The sequence below is a fragment of the Mirounga angustirostris genome, unplaced genomic scaffold (genome assembly GCF_029215605.1).
Source record: "Mirounga angustirostris isolate CCGP_5_RB_7025 unplaced genomic scaffold, mMirAng1.0.hap1 SCAF_12, whole genome shotgun sequence".
Lineage (NCBI taxonomy): Eukaryota > Metazoa > Chordata > Mammalia > Carnivora > Phocidae > Mirounga > Mirounga angustirostris.
This window is the reverse complement of record NW_026991720.1, coordinates 75,424,601-75,439,590: the sequence shown is the minus strand read 5'-3', so window position 1 is coordinate 75,439,590 and position 14,990 is coordinate 75,424,601. Positions and strand designations below refer to the sequence as shown.

General features: G+C 38.9%; 1 protein-coding gene across 2 annotated transcripts in view; it reads right to left on the bottom strand.

Annotated features, from left to right (window-relative positions):
• The window catches only part of ABCB4 (ATP binding cassette subfamily B member 4), a 74,730-nt gene that overhangs the window by 38,791 nt on the left and 20,949 nt on the right, over window positions 1-14,990 (bottom strand). For both annotated transcript variants that reach the window (XM_064575330.1, XM_064575331.1), the window contains exons 10-14: window positions 13,084-13,197; window positions 11,684-11,794; window positions 11,342-11,467; window positions 6,902-7,105; window positions 6,364-6,534 (exon numbers count right to left, since the gene is read on the bottom strand). In XM_064575330.1, the coding sequence (XP_064431400.1) occupies window positions 6,364-6,534; window positions 6,902-7,105; window positions 11,342-11,467; window positions 11,684-11,794; window positions 13,084-13,197 (726 nt within the window). The remainder of the gene's footprint in view (window positions 1-6,363; window positions 6,535-6,901; window positions 7,106-11,341; window positions 11,468-11,683; window positions 11,795-13,083; window positions 13,198-14,990) is intronic.

The following is a 14,990-nucleotide window of genomic DNA, read 5'->3' as shown; positions in this document are numbered from 1 at the left end:
GGGAGTATAAAATGAAACCTTTGGAATCATTTGATAAAATTACATGGAGGCTAGTTTTATTTTTCTCTTGCCCCTCCAGTATGGTAACACTGTGAGTAGGAGAGTCATGTAGGTATGAGACTTTTTTTTTTTTTAAAGATTTTATTTATTTATTTGAGAGAGAGAATGAGAGAGAGAGAGCACATGAGAGGGGGGAGGGTCAGAGGGAGAAGCAGACTCCCCGCCGAGCAGGGAGCCCGATGCGGGACTCGATCCAGGGACTCCAGGATCATGACCTGAGCCGAAGGCAGTCGCTTAACCAACTGAGCCACCCAGGTGCCCCTATACTGTGGATTTTTTTTTTTAAGATTTTATTTATTTATTTGACAGAGAGAGACACAGTGAGAGAGGGAACACAAACGGGGAGTGGGAGAGGGAGAAGGTTTCCCGCGGAGTAGGGACCCCAATTCCGGGCTTGATCCCAGGACCCTGGGATCATGACCTGAGCTGAAGGCAGATGCTTAACAACTGAGCCACCCAGGCGCCCCTACTGTGGATATTTTTAATGACTATGTTAGTTTTCCTATTTTTTAATGGCTGTATATTATACTGCATGTACACTTGTGTGTATATATATCATTATGTAAGAAATCATCTTAATGCTGATTGACATTATGTATTAATAATTTCAACAACATAATCTACTGATGAACATTTAAATTGCTTCTTCCTGTTACTGTTTATAATGTTTCAGTAAGCATATTTATACACTTCTCTGAATATTCCCTGAAGATAAAGTCCAAGAAGTGGAATTGTTATATCAAAGGCAATGTGAGTGCCTGTTTTAATTTGACAGTTTTTAATCAAAAAACACTGCAATTTTGTAAAATGTAAAAAAACCATGATCCATCACAATTTTAGTAAACATTTTGTTGAAGTTTCAGTGATTTTTTTTCTATGAATATATCTTTTAACATTGCTGAGATTAAATAGTTTGCAAGAATATATTCTGAAAGTAACAATGTTTCCCACTCTGTAGACAGATTCTGAGAATGAAACAAGTGCTAAAACCTAGACTATAATTCCTGGGCCCTGGGCTTCTCACCGGTCAATTAGCAGAGAGACATGCAGCGAGCAGCCCCCCATACTCTGGAAACAGGCAGGGTGACAAGGAAGAGCTATGGGCTGCTGTCCTTCTGAGCCAATAGGAATTTGGTTCTCCCTCTTTTTTCACATGATGTGAGTGAATGATCCTACAGAATTTTAATGGTCTAAAGCTATCGAATAAATCTAATTATTTTATAATTGTAACTGGGCTTACTTAGAAGAGTCTCATTCGGTACAAATGAGTAAAAACAACTATAGTTGATCCTTGAACACTTAAGGGGTAGGGGTGCCTACCCCACCCACGCCCCCACCCCGCAGTCGAAAATCTGTGTATAACTTTTTTTTTTTAAAGATTTTATTTATTTATTTGAGAGAGAGAATGAGACAGAGAGAGAGAGAGCATGAGAAGGGGGAGGGTCAGAGGGAGAAGCAGACCCCCAGCCGAGCAGGGAGCCCGATGCGGGACTCGATCCCGGGACTCCAGGATCATGACCTGAGCCGAAGGCAGCCGCCCAACCAACTGAGCCACCCAGGCGCCCCCGGTATGAGACTTTTTGATTATTGACTTTCTTTTAAAAATAAAAATAACAAATCTGCATTTGTATTTTTTAAGATCTTATATGGAAAAACCTATTGTTTGTTTTGGTAAATATTTGCTATCTATTGAGTCAACAGCTGATATGGTCCTTAAAATTTTTTTTTTTTTTTTATGTAGACATGTATTGTTTCAATGAGCTGGACCATGGTAATCAATTCAGTAAATATTTATTTAGACTCTACTACGTGCTAGGCACTGATTAAGTGTTAAAGAAAGATATAAACACAGGGGCACCCGGCTGGCTTGGTTGGCAGAGGCCCTGACCCTTGATCTCAGGGTCCTGAGTTGAAGCCCCACGTTGGACATAGAGCTTACTTAAAAAAAAGATATAAACATGAACCATTTATTAATTCTGCCTCTTAGAGGATTTATTCTTTCTAGGAGAGAGGAGGCACATAAGTAAATAAATAGCTACGACAAGTTGGTGTCACACATGAGGTATTGATAAATGTATAAAGGATACACAAAAGAAAAATATTATTCTTACAGGATAGGTAATCAGGGAAGAACAATAGATGTAATAGCACTATATCCTTATGCCTCTCAGAGGAAAAATAATAAATTACAAAATTCAACTGATCAGTGTTAAAATATAGTTAGTTTGTACCTTAGAATGACTGGCCCAAGTGACTGACTAGTATCATTGAGGGAAGTGCAGTAATGAAGGATTTCCCTTTTAAAGATATGATTTATTGTCTGCACAATAGATCAGCTTAGTTATCTTGCAAAGTATGGAGTCGATTAGGTAGATTATAAAGTAGTCATAGCAATCATGGTACATTAAACATGGCCACAAACACTCCCATCCAGAGGTGGAGTCTATTTCTCCAACTCCTCGGATCTGGGCAGGTCCTGTGACTTGTTCTGATCAAAAGAATGTGAAGGAATTGACACTTGGCAATTTCCAGAACCTGGGCTTCAAGAGGCCTTATATTTGTGAGTTTGCTACCTTGAAATCACAGTAAAAGGAAGCTTGTCTAATCTACTGGAAGATGAGAAGCCTCATGGGCAGAACTGAGCTTCCTCAGGCAACAGCCATTACCAACTGCCGGGCCCAAGAGTGAGGCCATCCTGAACGTTCCAGCCCAGTGGACCCTGAGCTGAAAGTAGCTGCCTAAGGGAGACTAGGCAAACCAACAGAGGAACACCACCAGCCGTCTCACCAAGTTTTGACTTAAAGCAGCTGATGCAGAAATCTTGTTAGTGAAGACAGGAAGAAAAGTAAGGACATTGCTCCTGGTGCTTGGAAAGAGGGTTGCCTGCATTATATAACCTTGGAATACCTGGGAAAAAAATGTGTCCTGCAGTGACTTGAAAGAAAAGGTATTTAATCTACTGAACTTGTACATCAGGCCAAGAAGATTACAGAGATCTCTAAATAGAATGTTTAAAGTGCCAATGCAATTCCACTGGCTCTATGTTTCAAAGTATGGGAAGAGAATGGTGAGCTTAAGAAGGAGCTATTTGGCTTGCAAGGTGAATCTAGAGGAAACACAGAAGACCCACTACCTGCTTGGTTGGGGAATGAACTGTCAGTCATCCAGTGAAGTGAAGCCAAAGATTAAATCACTGTGTGAGTAGAAGACTTTTTGGTTAAAATCTCTGAGACATTTAAGGCAGATTCTCGTAGACACCCACAGCTACATAAAAGGGCTTTGGAGACTCTTAAGTAAGGGTTTTCTCATGGGAGCTTGATGTGTGGCCCAAAGTAGAGAGAGGTTCATTTTGGAAAAAACTTAGAGATGTAGCTTTTGGGGCTTGAGTGAGCCATGGTCGGATTCCACACAAACTCACAGTGTTTAAGAATATCTACCACCTTGAACTGAAAGAGAATGAGAAAATTCAAAATGTAAAGAGGCCTGCAGGTCCCAAATTTCTATGGACAGAAAGCATGCTGAGAAAGCTACTCAGCTGCAGACACAGGCCATTTCTTATTGCAAAGGAAAGACCTCCCAGAGAGAGGATCTAAGGGCCCAGGGGGTGGAGCCCAAACCCAAGGAGACCACTCCACTGTTGGAGGTGGTACTGGGCCTTAATCAAGGAATGTTCCCTTTCCCTGGAGCAGTGAGGTAACTGGCTACATGCACCTGACTGCACTTCAGAATTGCTCTGGACCAGTAACTGCTATGTGCTTCCTGTTCTAATTTTTGAATGGGAGTGACTATTATTATCCTGTTCTTGCATCAACATTGCATGTTGGGGGTGTGTGTGGAAGACAACTTGTCTCTTGAGTTCACAGATCTCTGGACCAAGATGAGCATAACATGAAGAATTAATCCATATCTGGACCTCATACAGATCTTCAGGTACTGGACTTTGAACCTGATGTCATAGCTGCATGAAAATTTTGAGGGTATTGAGAAGAGGTGAATTTATCTTGCACATGGGAGAAGGGTGAGTAATTGTGGGAGAGAGTGTGTTGTGGAAGGTTAAATATGGTCACAGACACTTTACAGCTCACCCATCAAGAGGCGGACTCTGTCTCCTCACTCCCTCAGTCTGGGCTGCCTTGTGGCTTGCTGGGACCAACAGAATGTGATGAAAGTGACACTGTGTGAGTTCTGGAGTCTAAGCCTCTAGATGTCTTCTAGCTTCTGCCTCTGGGACAAAGTCCTGAGAAGGCCATGGAAGGTAGCCACACTAGCCTATTGTATGAGTTTGAGTATGAGAATCCACATGAGATGCCCAGTCAACAGTCAGCATGGGAGTAAGGCCATCTTGGACTATTTTAGCTAAGTCAGCCCTCCAGGTAAAAGTATCCATATGCTCAGGTGAAAACAGCAGAAGATCCACCCAGTCAATCCACAGAATTATTGTTTTAAATCTGAATTTGGGATGGTTTGTTATGCAGCAATAGGTAACCAATTCTGCAATTAGTACAATGAATAATCATGGCAATGGCAGTCACCATAATAATAGCATCGGTGTTCCCCAATGTGCAAGGCATGTGCTAATAACTTTACATGTGGTACACATTTAATCTTTTCAACCATCCTACGACACTATTTCTCCCCCTCTCCCCAGTTACTTATGCAGGATCTCAGGCTTAGAGAGAGGTTCATTTGCCCAAGATCGTGCAGCTAGAAAGGGACAGAGCCAGGACTCTAGCCTCAGGCTGTCCAGCACCAAAGTCTGTGCTCTTAACCCCTCTCCAAGCTGCTGATGGCTTTTCTTAGAAATTAAAAAAAAAATTATGGGTGATTCATCAGCTATTTTTATTTTTAAAACCTAAAGGTTTATCAACTGGGGAGTGGGTCATAATCCTAGAGAACCCCAATTGCTAAAATCGAATGAAGTAACTTGTCTAAGTATGAATTAAAACTTGCAAGACTACAATTTTTCTGATAGGATCCATATCACAAAAAATAACATGTCCAATAATTCTGTTCTTTTAGCATGTAAAGGGCTAATATATTGAATATTTGTATCCTAGAAAGTATTGGGACCTAGGTTTTAGGGACCTAAATGGGACCTGAATGGGCCTTCCCCCCATTAATATCTTTCTTATCCTACCTGACATCTCCTAAAAAAGTCTATGTCAACACACGAATCCCCATTTAAGTTAGTTTTTATGTTTTAATTTATGAATTTAATAAATAATTTCCTGCTTTAAGTCATGCTTGATTAACCAACCAAATGCCAGTTTCCTGTGTATATATTTTGGTTCCTTAATATTGAGACTTAACATACATGAAAGCAATATAATTTGGTGCAAGAATTTGTGAGTAATAACTATCATCTCATTAATCATTATTAGATTAAATTATATAAAATAAGCCAAAATGTTCATCTGATGAACCGTGAAGCATTGACTAACTACAGTTTATAGCACAGAGTGTTTACTTAGGATTCAGGTGTAAGTTTCCCTGAAAAAATAAGATTCATACAGCTTATCCCTAAAATTGCAAGAGGTAGTTTGGATAGAAGCCGTGAAGTCACCAGCACACTTGATTACTAAGCTTTCTGAAACCAAATACACATGTGATATTTCTGGTTTTGAGGCCCATTGATCCGGTGTCTCTGACTCCGGTTATTATCCTGGGTCATTAGCACAGATGACATCAGCAGTGACCGCAAGACTGTCCCAACACAAGGTTCTTCCTGTGAAGCTTCAGCTTTGAAAACCAACAGTGAGAGATTCAGAAATACCAGAGTTGGGCATGTGAGCTCACATCCTTGAAATGTGTCACTTATTTACGTGCTTAGGCAAACACACAAAGTGAACTTTACTTCCTTTTGCCTTCCTTTCACTTTCATGAATAAAGATAATGGTACTGCCTACCTACAGAATAAGGCAAGTATTTTGAGCTGTTTTTCCATCGGACCGGTGTCTAGGTAACCAGATTTTTCTTTGGACATTCTAACACGACTTTTTTCTTTATTTTTTGACATGACTACTTTTGATCAAAGCAATAGCCTCTGAGCAAGAAGTAAACGGCGCTAAGTGGCTCACTGCATATGCCTGATTTGAGCCCCGTGCACTTTTGTCAGAGCAAGCTGGTTAATGGGCCATCTACCCCTCTTTGCCTCGTGACCTGACAGAAAAGGGAAATCAATAAAGCCCCAGGAGAGAGCTTCACTTGCTCTCATGTTTATGTTTTTCGATCTAGAGGCACAAAGCAAGAATTTCCCATAAAGCTTCAGTGTGCTGGTCCTTCAGGTGTTTCGGGTTGACTGACCTTATCCAGGGCTGCCTGTACCTCTGCTTCGCTCTCAGTGTCCAGGGCTGACGTGGCCTCGTCCAGCAGGAGGATCTTGGGGTTGCGAACCAGGGCCCGAGCGATGGCGATCCTCTGCTTCTGTCCACCACTCAGCTGGGCCCCTCTGTCTCCAACCAGGGTGTCGAACTTCTACAACACAGAAAACATGGAGGAACACTTGATATAGTTTAAACAGAAAAGGCTCTGGAGTCTAGAAATTCATGAAGATGATGTGGAGCTTCATTTTGACTATGGTAATGAGTCCTAAATTATAATAAAATCAATGAATACTGAATTCTAAAAAACTACTACCATATACTCTGCATAAAATTTTATAGGACTCCTGTACCAGGCCAAACTCCTTACAGCTCCAACTGAATAATGCAAGGGACTTTGCCTAAGGAAAGTTGAACAATCTTGCATCTCAAACATTCTTAGCTTAAACTTTGAAGAAAGAACTCGCTCACATGAAGTCAAATTCAAATTCCAAGGGCAACTACATTAACAGAGCCCTTACCTGTGGTAGTTTCATGATAAAGTCATAGGCATTGGCCTCTTTGACAGCTTTCTCTATCTCATCCATGGTGACGTTTTCACGGCCATAACGAATATTTTCAGCAATTGTGGTAGAAAATAACACTGGCTCCTGACTCACCACTCCAATGATTTCCCTGAGATACCTTACATTAAAGGTCCTAATATCCTGCCCATCAATGTTAATCTGAAAGAAAGAAATATTTCCATTAAATATTTTAAACCATCTGACATCTAAAGTATCAAGACTCTTTTTTTTTTATTTTTATTTTTTTATTTTTTTTTATTCTTATGTTAATCCCCATACATTACAACATTAGTTTTAGATGAAGTGTTCCATGATTCATTGTTTGTGCACAACACCCAGTGCTCCATGCAGAATGTGCCCTCCTCAATACCCATTACCAGGTTAACCCATCCTCCCAGCCCCCTCCCCTCTAGAGCCCTCAGTTTGTTTTTCAGAGTCCATCGTCTCTCATGGTTCGTCTACCCCTCCGATTTCCCCCGCTTCATTCTTCCCCTCCCGCTACCTTCTTCTTCTTCTTCTTTTTTTTTTCTTAACATATATTGCATTATTTGTTTCAGAGGTACAGATCTGAGATTCAACAGTCTTGCACAATTCACAGCGCTTACCAGAGCACATACCCTCCCCAGTGTCTATCACCCAGTCCCCCCATCCCTCCCACCCCACCCCCGACTCCAACAACACTCAGTTTGTTTCCTGCGTAAAGTATCAAGACTCTTTAATTTGATACAAAAAGTCTTAGCTAACATTTAGCTTATTAACTTATTTAACTTATTTTTGTGGCTACAAATGGTTAGAAATGAGAATTAGAAACAAACAGCAATGAGCAAGAATAGAAATGAAAAGCATATTTATTATCTTACACATACAGTTTTTTCATGGTTGGATTATTCTCCATAAGCGATACTAGGTTATATATTTTTGGCATACTATTATTTTTTCCTTATCACTATTTAAATTTGAATAAAAATGTCCATTTACCTACATAGTCTACATATCATTTTGATGGCATTATGGTTTTACTAGATGTAATATACCATAATTTATTTTAGCATTTCCCACCTGCTAGATATTTGACTTCTTTCAAGGAACTTGAAAGACAATCATTGTAGAAGTAGAGAGTTACCAGGTTGAAGAGTATGATTTCTTTTTATTTCTCTGATAACAATTTCTTACCTGTACAATGACAGGTGTATGTTGGGTATTTATTATTTGCTGGATAAAGGTTGAATAAACAACACTCTAAAAAGAGTTTAGTAATTTATAGTGTCAACAAAAATAAATAAATGTATCTGCTTTTTGGCAGTTTACTAGGTCTGGGTCTCATAATTTTAATTTGTTTTTTTCTAATTAATAAGTGCAAACTGGTACCTTATACTTGCTTTGTTTTGTAAATATTTAAAGATTTTATTTATTTATTTGAGAGAGAAAGAATGAGACAGAGAGAGAGCATGAGAGGCAGGGAGTGTCAGAGGGAGAAGCAGACTCCCCGCTGAGCAGGGGGCCCGACGCGGGACTCGATCCTGGGACTCCAGGATCATCACCTGAGCCAGAGGCAGTCACTTAACCAACTGAGCCACCCAGGCACCCCTGTTTCGTAAATATTTATAAATGAGGCTGAACATTTCTTGAAAATTTTTACAGATGCATTTTTTTTTAAAAGATTTTATTTATTTGAGAGAGAGAGACCGCGAGAGAGGGAACACAAGCAGGGGGAGTGGGAGAGGGAGAAGCAGGCTTCCCGCCGAGCAGGGAGCCCAATGCAGGGCTCGATCCCAGGACCCTGGGATCTTGACCTGAGCCGAAGGCAGACGCTTAACGACTGAGCCACCCAGGCGCCCCCTACAGAAGCATATTTATTCTCAAAAGATTTTCATGTTCATATCCTATTATAGATTCATATTAATTTCTCAAATATTAAATATAATAGTTTTTCCTATATATCATAAATCATATTTCTATTTATTGCTTTCTTTTATTTTAGCTTTACTATGTTTAATTAAAGAGGAGTTCAAGGAAAAATTAAATAAATGAACTGTACCACTGAACATTTCTTTTAATATTTTAGTAAGAAAATTGCTAAATCATGATGTGAACAGTGAATATCTGAGCTATAGAATTTCTTTTTTTTTTTAAGATTTTATTTATTTATTTGAGAGAGAGAGAGAGAGAATGAGAGAGAGCAAGCACATGAGAGGGGGGAGGGTCAGAGGGAGAAGCAGACTCCCTGCTGAGCAGGGAGCCCGATGCGGGACTCGATCCAGGGACTCCAGGATCATGACCTGAGCCGAAGGCAGTCGCTTAACCAACTGAGCCACCCAGGCACCCGAGTTATAGAATTTCTAAAGACTTTTTTCCCTGTTGACATGTATATTTAAAAAATATGTATTACTCTAATAATTATTTTATTTTTTCATTTTTTTAATTTTTCATAATTTCATAATTTTAATTTTTTTAACTGGACTCTATGCCCAATGTGGGGCTTGAACGCATGACCCCAAAATCAAGAGTTGCACGTTCCACTGGCTGAGTCAGCCAGGCACTCCTACTCCAATGATAATTTTAAAAATAAGATACTTTCAAAGGCATATTCTTAAAGGTTAGTATTTTACTAGGGTCTTTTTTAAAAATAAAAATGTTTACACTTGAACCAACCTACAGTTTGCTTTAATAAATGGGGATAGGATTGTGTTTCCCCCAATAATATCAGATTTTTCCAAAATGTGTATTTTATGAAGTTAATTAAATAAGTAATTCATGTACCCTAGAACTCTGTATTCATTCCTGTAATCTCTGTTCTATCTCAATGCCTTTTAGTGTTGTTTGTTTTTCTTTGAAACTTGTAATCTTCTGTTTTCATAATTGTTGAATTGTAATATATTTTAGTATCAGGTAAACTCAGTGTCCTGAAGTTGGTACAACTGAGGAAATCTGAATATATACTGTGGGCTGGTATTATATTAAAATTAAATTTACTGATTTTGATCATTATTTTGTTGTTAGGTAAGAGAATGTCCTTCTTAGAAAATATATTCTGCAGTATGTAAGGGTCAAGGGACATGATGTCCCTAACTTAGTCTCAAAGGTTCAGGAAAAAAAGATGCCTTTGTGTGTGTATGTGCGTGTGTACATGTGTGCATGTGTGTTTATTATATATATGGAGAGAGAGAGAGAAGACAATAAAGTAAATGGGTCAACATATAAACAATTAGTAAATCTGGGTGAAGACTATATGTGTTTCCTGCTTGCAACTTTTCTTTAAGTTTCAATCTATAAGAAAGTTTTAAAAAAAATTTTATTTATTTATTTTTAGGTAGACTACATGCCAAGCGTGGAGCCCAATGTGGAGCTTGATCTCACTACCCTGAGATCAACACCTGAGCTGAGATCAAGAGTCAGATGCTTAACCGACTGAGCCACCCAGGCACCTCATGAGAAAATTCTTAAAAGGAAAAAAATATAGCCTGGGCTATTAATGTCTCGCAAGTCCCCAGAAGTTTTTTAAGAGACTATCCCACTTTCCCCTTCAGATTTTCTACCATTTAAGAAAACTCAACTGTCTTTGATGAATTTAATTACTGTCCTGAGATTTCTTCTGACCTTGATTATCAGGTTCTCAAAAATTGCTATGTGGAATATTTTCGACCAAGCCCAATAATTTCTTTTTTTTTTTATTCTTATGTTAATCCCCATACATTACATCATTAGTTTTAGATGAAGTGTTCCATGATTCATTGTTTGTGCACAACACCCAGTGCTCCATGCAGAATGTGCCCTCCTCAATACCCACCACCAGGCTAACCCATCCTCCCACCCCCCTCCCCTCTAAAACCCTCAGTTTGTTTTTCAGAGTCTATCGTCTCTCATGGTTCGTCTACCCCTCCGATTTCCCCTGCTTCATTCTTCCCCTCCCGCTACCTTCTTCTTCTTCTTCTTCTTCTTTTTTTTTTAACATATATTGCATTATTTGTTTCAGAGGTACAGATCTGAGATTCAACAGTCTTGCACAATTCACAGCGCTTACCAGAGCACACACCCTCCCCAGTGTCCATCACCCAGTCACCCCATCCCTCCCACCCCACCCCCCACTCCAAGCCCAATAATTTCTTGAAAATAACAGTCTCAGTGGTCTGGATGGCTGTTTTCCAGTTGAGTTAGTGAGTTACGAAATGCTTAGTTAGAACAGAAGAGAGTGTTGTCTAGCCTCTTTGGCTTTTATCATCTTGAATATTTTTTAAACCCGTCCAAGTGTTTGAATACATTATCTAGATGCATTGCAATTCTATAGCCTTTTTACCAAAATTGGATTCCCATGCAAATTTGCTACTGAAAAAACAATTTCGAAGGGCTAATGGGTACCCAGCTGGCCACTTTGAGAACTTGGTTCTTCCTACTTACCCTACCCTCATCAGGGTCATAGAGCCTCTGCATCAGCTGCACTGTCGTGCTCTTCCCACAGCCACTGTTCCCAACCAGCGCCACCGTCTGCCCACTCTCAACCTTCAGGTTGAGGCCCTTCAGGATCTGTGAGGGAAAGGAGAGAAGAACACACTTCACAACAAAATCCTAAAAGGGGACTAATTTGATTCAGTTTCAATTGTGAAAAAAGTATCACCTAAGGGAATAAAAACCCAAAAGGAGAAAGCATATAAATATCAAAACAGTAGCAACTTTAGGTTCTTTATGATGATTAAACAATCGATCTGAGTTAGGAATTCTTATAAATATCACTTACAGTACCTTGATATCAGCTCGAGCTGGGTAAGAAAAGTGAACATCACTGAACTCCAAATTCCCTTTGATGCTCTCAGGTTTGTGTCCTCTCTCTGAAAAACTGTCAATTTTAGGATTCTAAATAAAACAAAATTCAATGACTATTCCATCATAGAACAAATAACTGCACTTTTAAGGAATGTGATTTAGCAAATTCCAAAAAGACGACTTGGAATGGCACAACTTTCTTCTCATGAGACAGAACCTACTCGTAGATTTGTGTATGTGTGTGTGTGTGTGTGTTTGTGTGTAAGGAAATATTCCTTTGCAGAAAACAGATGTTTTCTGAAAAGTACATAGGAATATATTAATTTCATTTCTTATAATATCTCCCTTTAAGTTTTTGGCATATCCCCATACATTTTCTTTTCTTTTTTTTTAAAGATTTTATTTATTTATTTGACAGAGAGAGACACAGTGAGAGAGGGAACACAAGCAGGGGGAGTGGGAGAGGGAGAAGCAGGCTTCCCGCAGAGGAGAGAGCCCGATATGGGACTCGATCCCAGGACCCTGGGACCATGACCTGAGCCGAAGGCAGTTGCTTAAGAACTGAGCCACCCAGGCGCCATCTAAATGGTCAGATATGCATGCTTCTACAAGTGTGATAACAAGACATATTAGAATTGATATAGCCAGGTATTTCAGCATTTAGTGAAAATTAGTATTCCTAAACAGCAAATGAAATGGATTTGGGTTGTGAAGACTGAACAATTGGTTAGGGCCAAGTTATTTAGGAGCAATGGAAACTGTAAATATATTCAGAGGCTGGGCAATTTTCTCCTGACTTAGGTCAATGAAACAGGAGGATCTGCTTGGATTACATGACCACATTTCAGGTACCTACTTTGCATTTTATCTGTGTAAATGCAGTGACATGCTTCAACATGTGAAAACTATATTCTTTATTTCACTGCATTCATTCAGTATGGTTGATTCAAAGTCATATGAACCATGCAGTGATTTTTTTCTTCGAAGGGGGCAATGTGCAGCAAAATATACTGTCAATATGGGTCCCATCAATAATTTTTCCACCTACTCGTTCTGTCTATAGAAATCATAATATTCCTAGCCTCGCTACAACATGGAAGAGCAAAGGAGAAAAACTCAGAAGACCAAACATCTTTGCTCTGCACTCTAATAATAACACAATGTTGCAGATGTACTTTTCCAAAATGAGATCAGTGTTATTATATTATTTCAAGATGAACTTTTAGAAATATTAATAAGAGGCACTTTGTTTCACTCATTACTACGAAGAGGTCCCTTATTTTCACATTATTAATTTTCACATGATTTTTAACCTAAAGCCAGAGTTAAGTATGCAAGCCTCAAATAATTTTTTGACATGGAAATAATAAATGACTCACACTATCAATGATGTTGAAGATCACATAGGCTGCTCCTCTTGCATTGGCAAAAGCATCAATGCATGGAGCAGCTTGTCCAACACTGAAGGCTCCAACCAGGATTGAAAAAAAGACCTGAGCAAAAGAACATGAGGAACAGTTATAACCCCCTTCTGCTGCCCATTATTATCTCAAATATGACTCTTTGAAACATGTACTACACTAAGGATTAAGTTTAGGTTTATCCCTTTAAATCTTTTTTTTTTTTTTAGCAAAAGGGCAAAGTTTATAAGGTTAATATAGGATTTCATTGCACAATTGGCTTCTTCAATCTCAAAAATACTTCTTTGTCTAGCTTGCCGAACTATCTGTTCTTCTCCTGAACTTAAAAGGGTCAGAAAGGTTTTTCAGACCTATTTCCTTGACTCTGAAGCCAAGGGCCACTAGAACGAAACATTTCCCATCAGTTTTGTTATTCAGATTGTTATGACTTTCTCTACCTATGTGTGGAATTACACAGAATATTCAAGATGAAACACAGATTTGGGGCCCACAGAATTTCCTTAAAAAAATAGCTTTTTACATACATATTTTGATAAGATTTTTAATATAAAAAGTAACAGTTCACACATTATAAGTCACTAAATCACACCTGTGTGCACTGATAATTCCTTTACACAATTATTCTATTCTATGGCAAACAGAAATTAACACATTTCCCTTTACTATAGAAAAGCCAAGAATATAAGCTTCAGGAATGCATATGATTAGTAAAACTTAACTGAGGAAAACATAAATGTAGAGAAATTACTCCTTTCTCTCTGGGCATGATGAAACTTCTACATATAGCTTGACTTTTCTCTGAAGACAGTTACAGTAACACTTCACATACCCAGAATTCAAATATCCCACAAATATCTATCCACTGTCTGCAATACAGATAAGAACCAGTAAGGAAGCAAAAAAAAAGTCTCTACCAAAGTAGATGTTATAAAGTTCATGCACCAGGGCTCTTTCCCTTTACACAGAGGGTGTGGTTGGGCTCTGTGCATTGTGGGTCCCCACTCTCCAGCCCTGGGGCGGGGGGGGAGATGTCACTGTCCATGTGGTACAAATGCAAAGACTGGGCCAGAGAGAGGAGTCAGGATTTTCTCTCTCTTCTTTACAAAATTTTGCAAGTGAGGAAATGAAAAAGGTGGAGAACTTCCAAGTTGACCACCAGAAAGGAGGCCAATATGAGAAAAAATCAACCCCCCAGAAAAAGAAAAGGAAAAAAAAATCTACTCCACAATTATAAAAGCTCATCCAGCAAGCAGCCCTCAACACCTAATGGAATCTGAAGATACCATTCTGGAAAACATTTCAAAATAATTAATTTTCATAATGGTCTTCATGCATCACCAAAGAGCCAAATTGGGGTCATCAGTATCCTCTCTTTAGAAACATAGAGAAGTATAAGTTTTAAAAGATTGCTCTTTGAATGGTTACATGTTTTGATCATCACTGACACATAAAGCTGGTCACAAAATATTGCTGGTTTATAAAAAAGGTTATAGGGGTGCCTGGTAGCTCAGTCAGTTAAGCAGCAGACTTTTGATTTCAGCTCAGTTCACGATCTTGGGGTCCTGGGATCAAGCCCCATGGCAGGCTCTGAACTTAGCAGGGAGTGTGCTTGAGGATTCTCTCCCTCTCCCTTTCCTTCCCCTTGCACCTCCCCATGCTTGTGCACTCTTTCTCTTTCTCTAATATAAATAAGTAAATCTTTTTAAAAAGTGGTTATAAAAAGATACACATAATACAATCCCAGTTTTGAAGGAAAAAACATATATATATAAAATGATCTGGGAGATCTATACCAAAACTTATCATTAAGTATATATGGATTATTAGATTCTAAGTAACTTGTAATTTTAAAAATTCTGTATTCT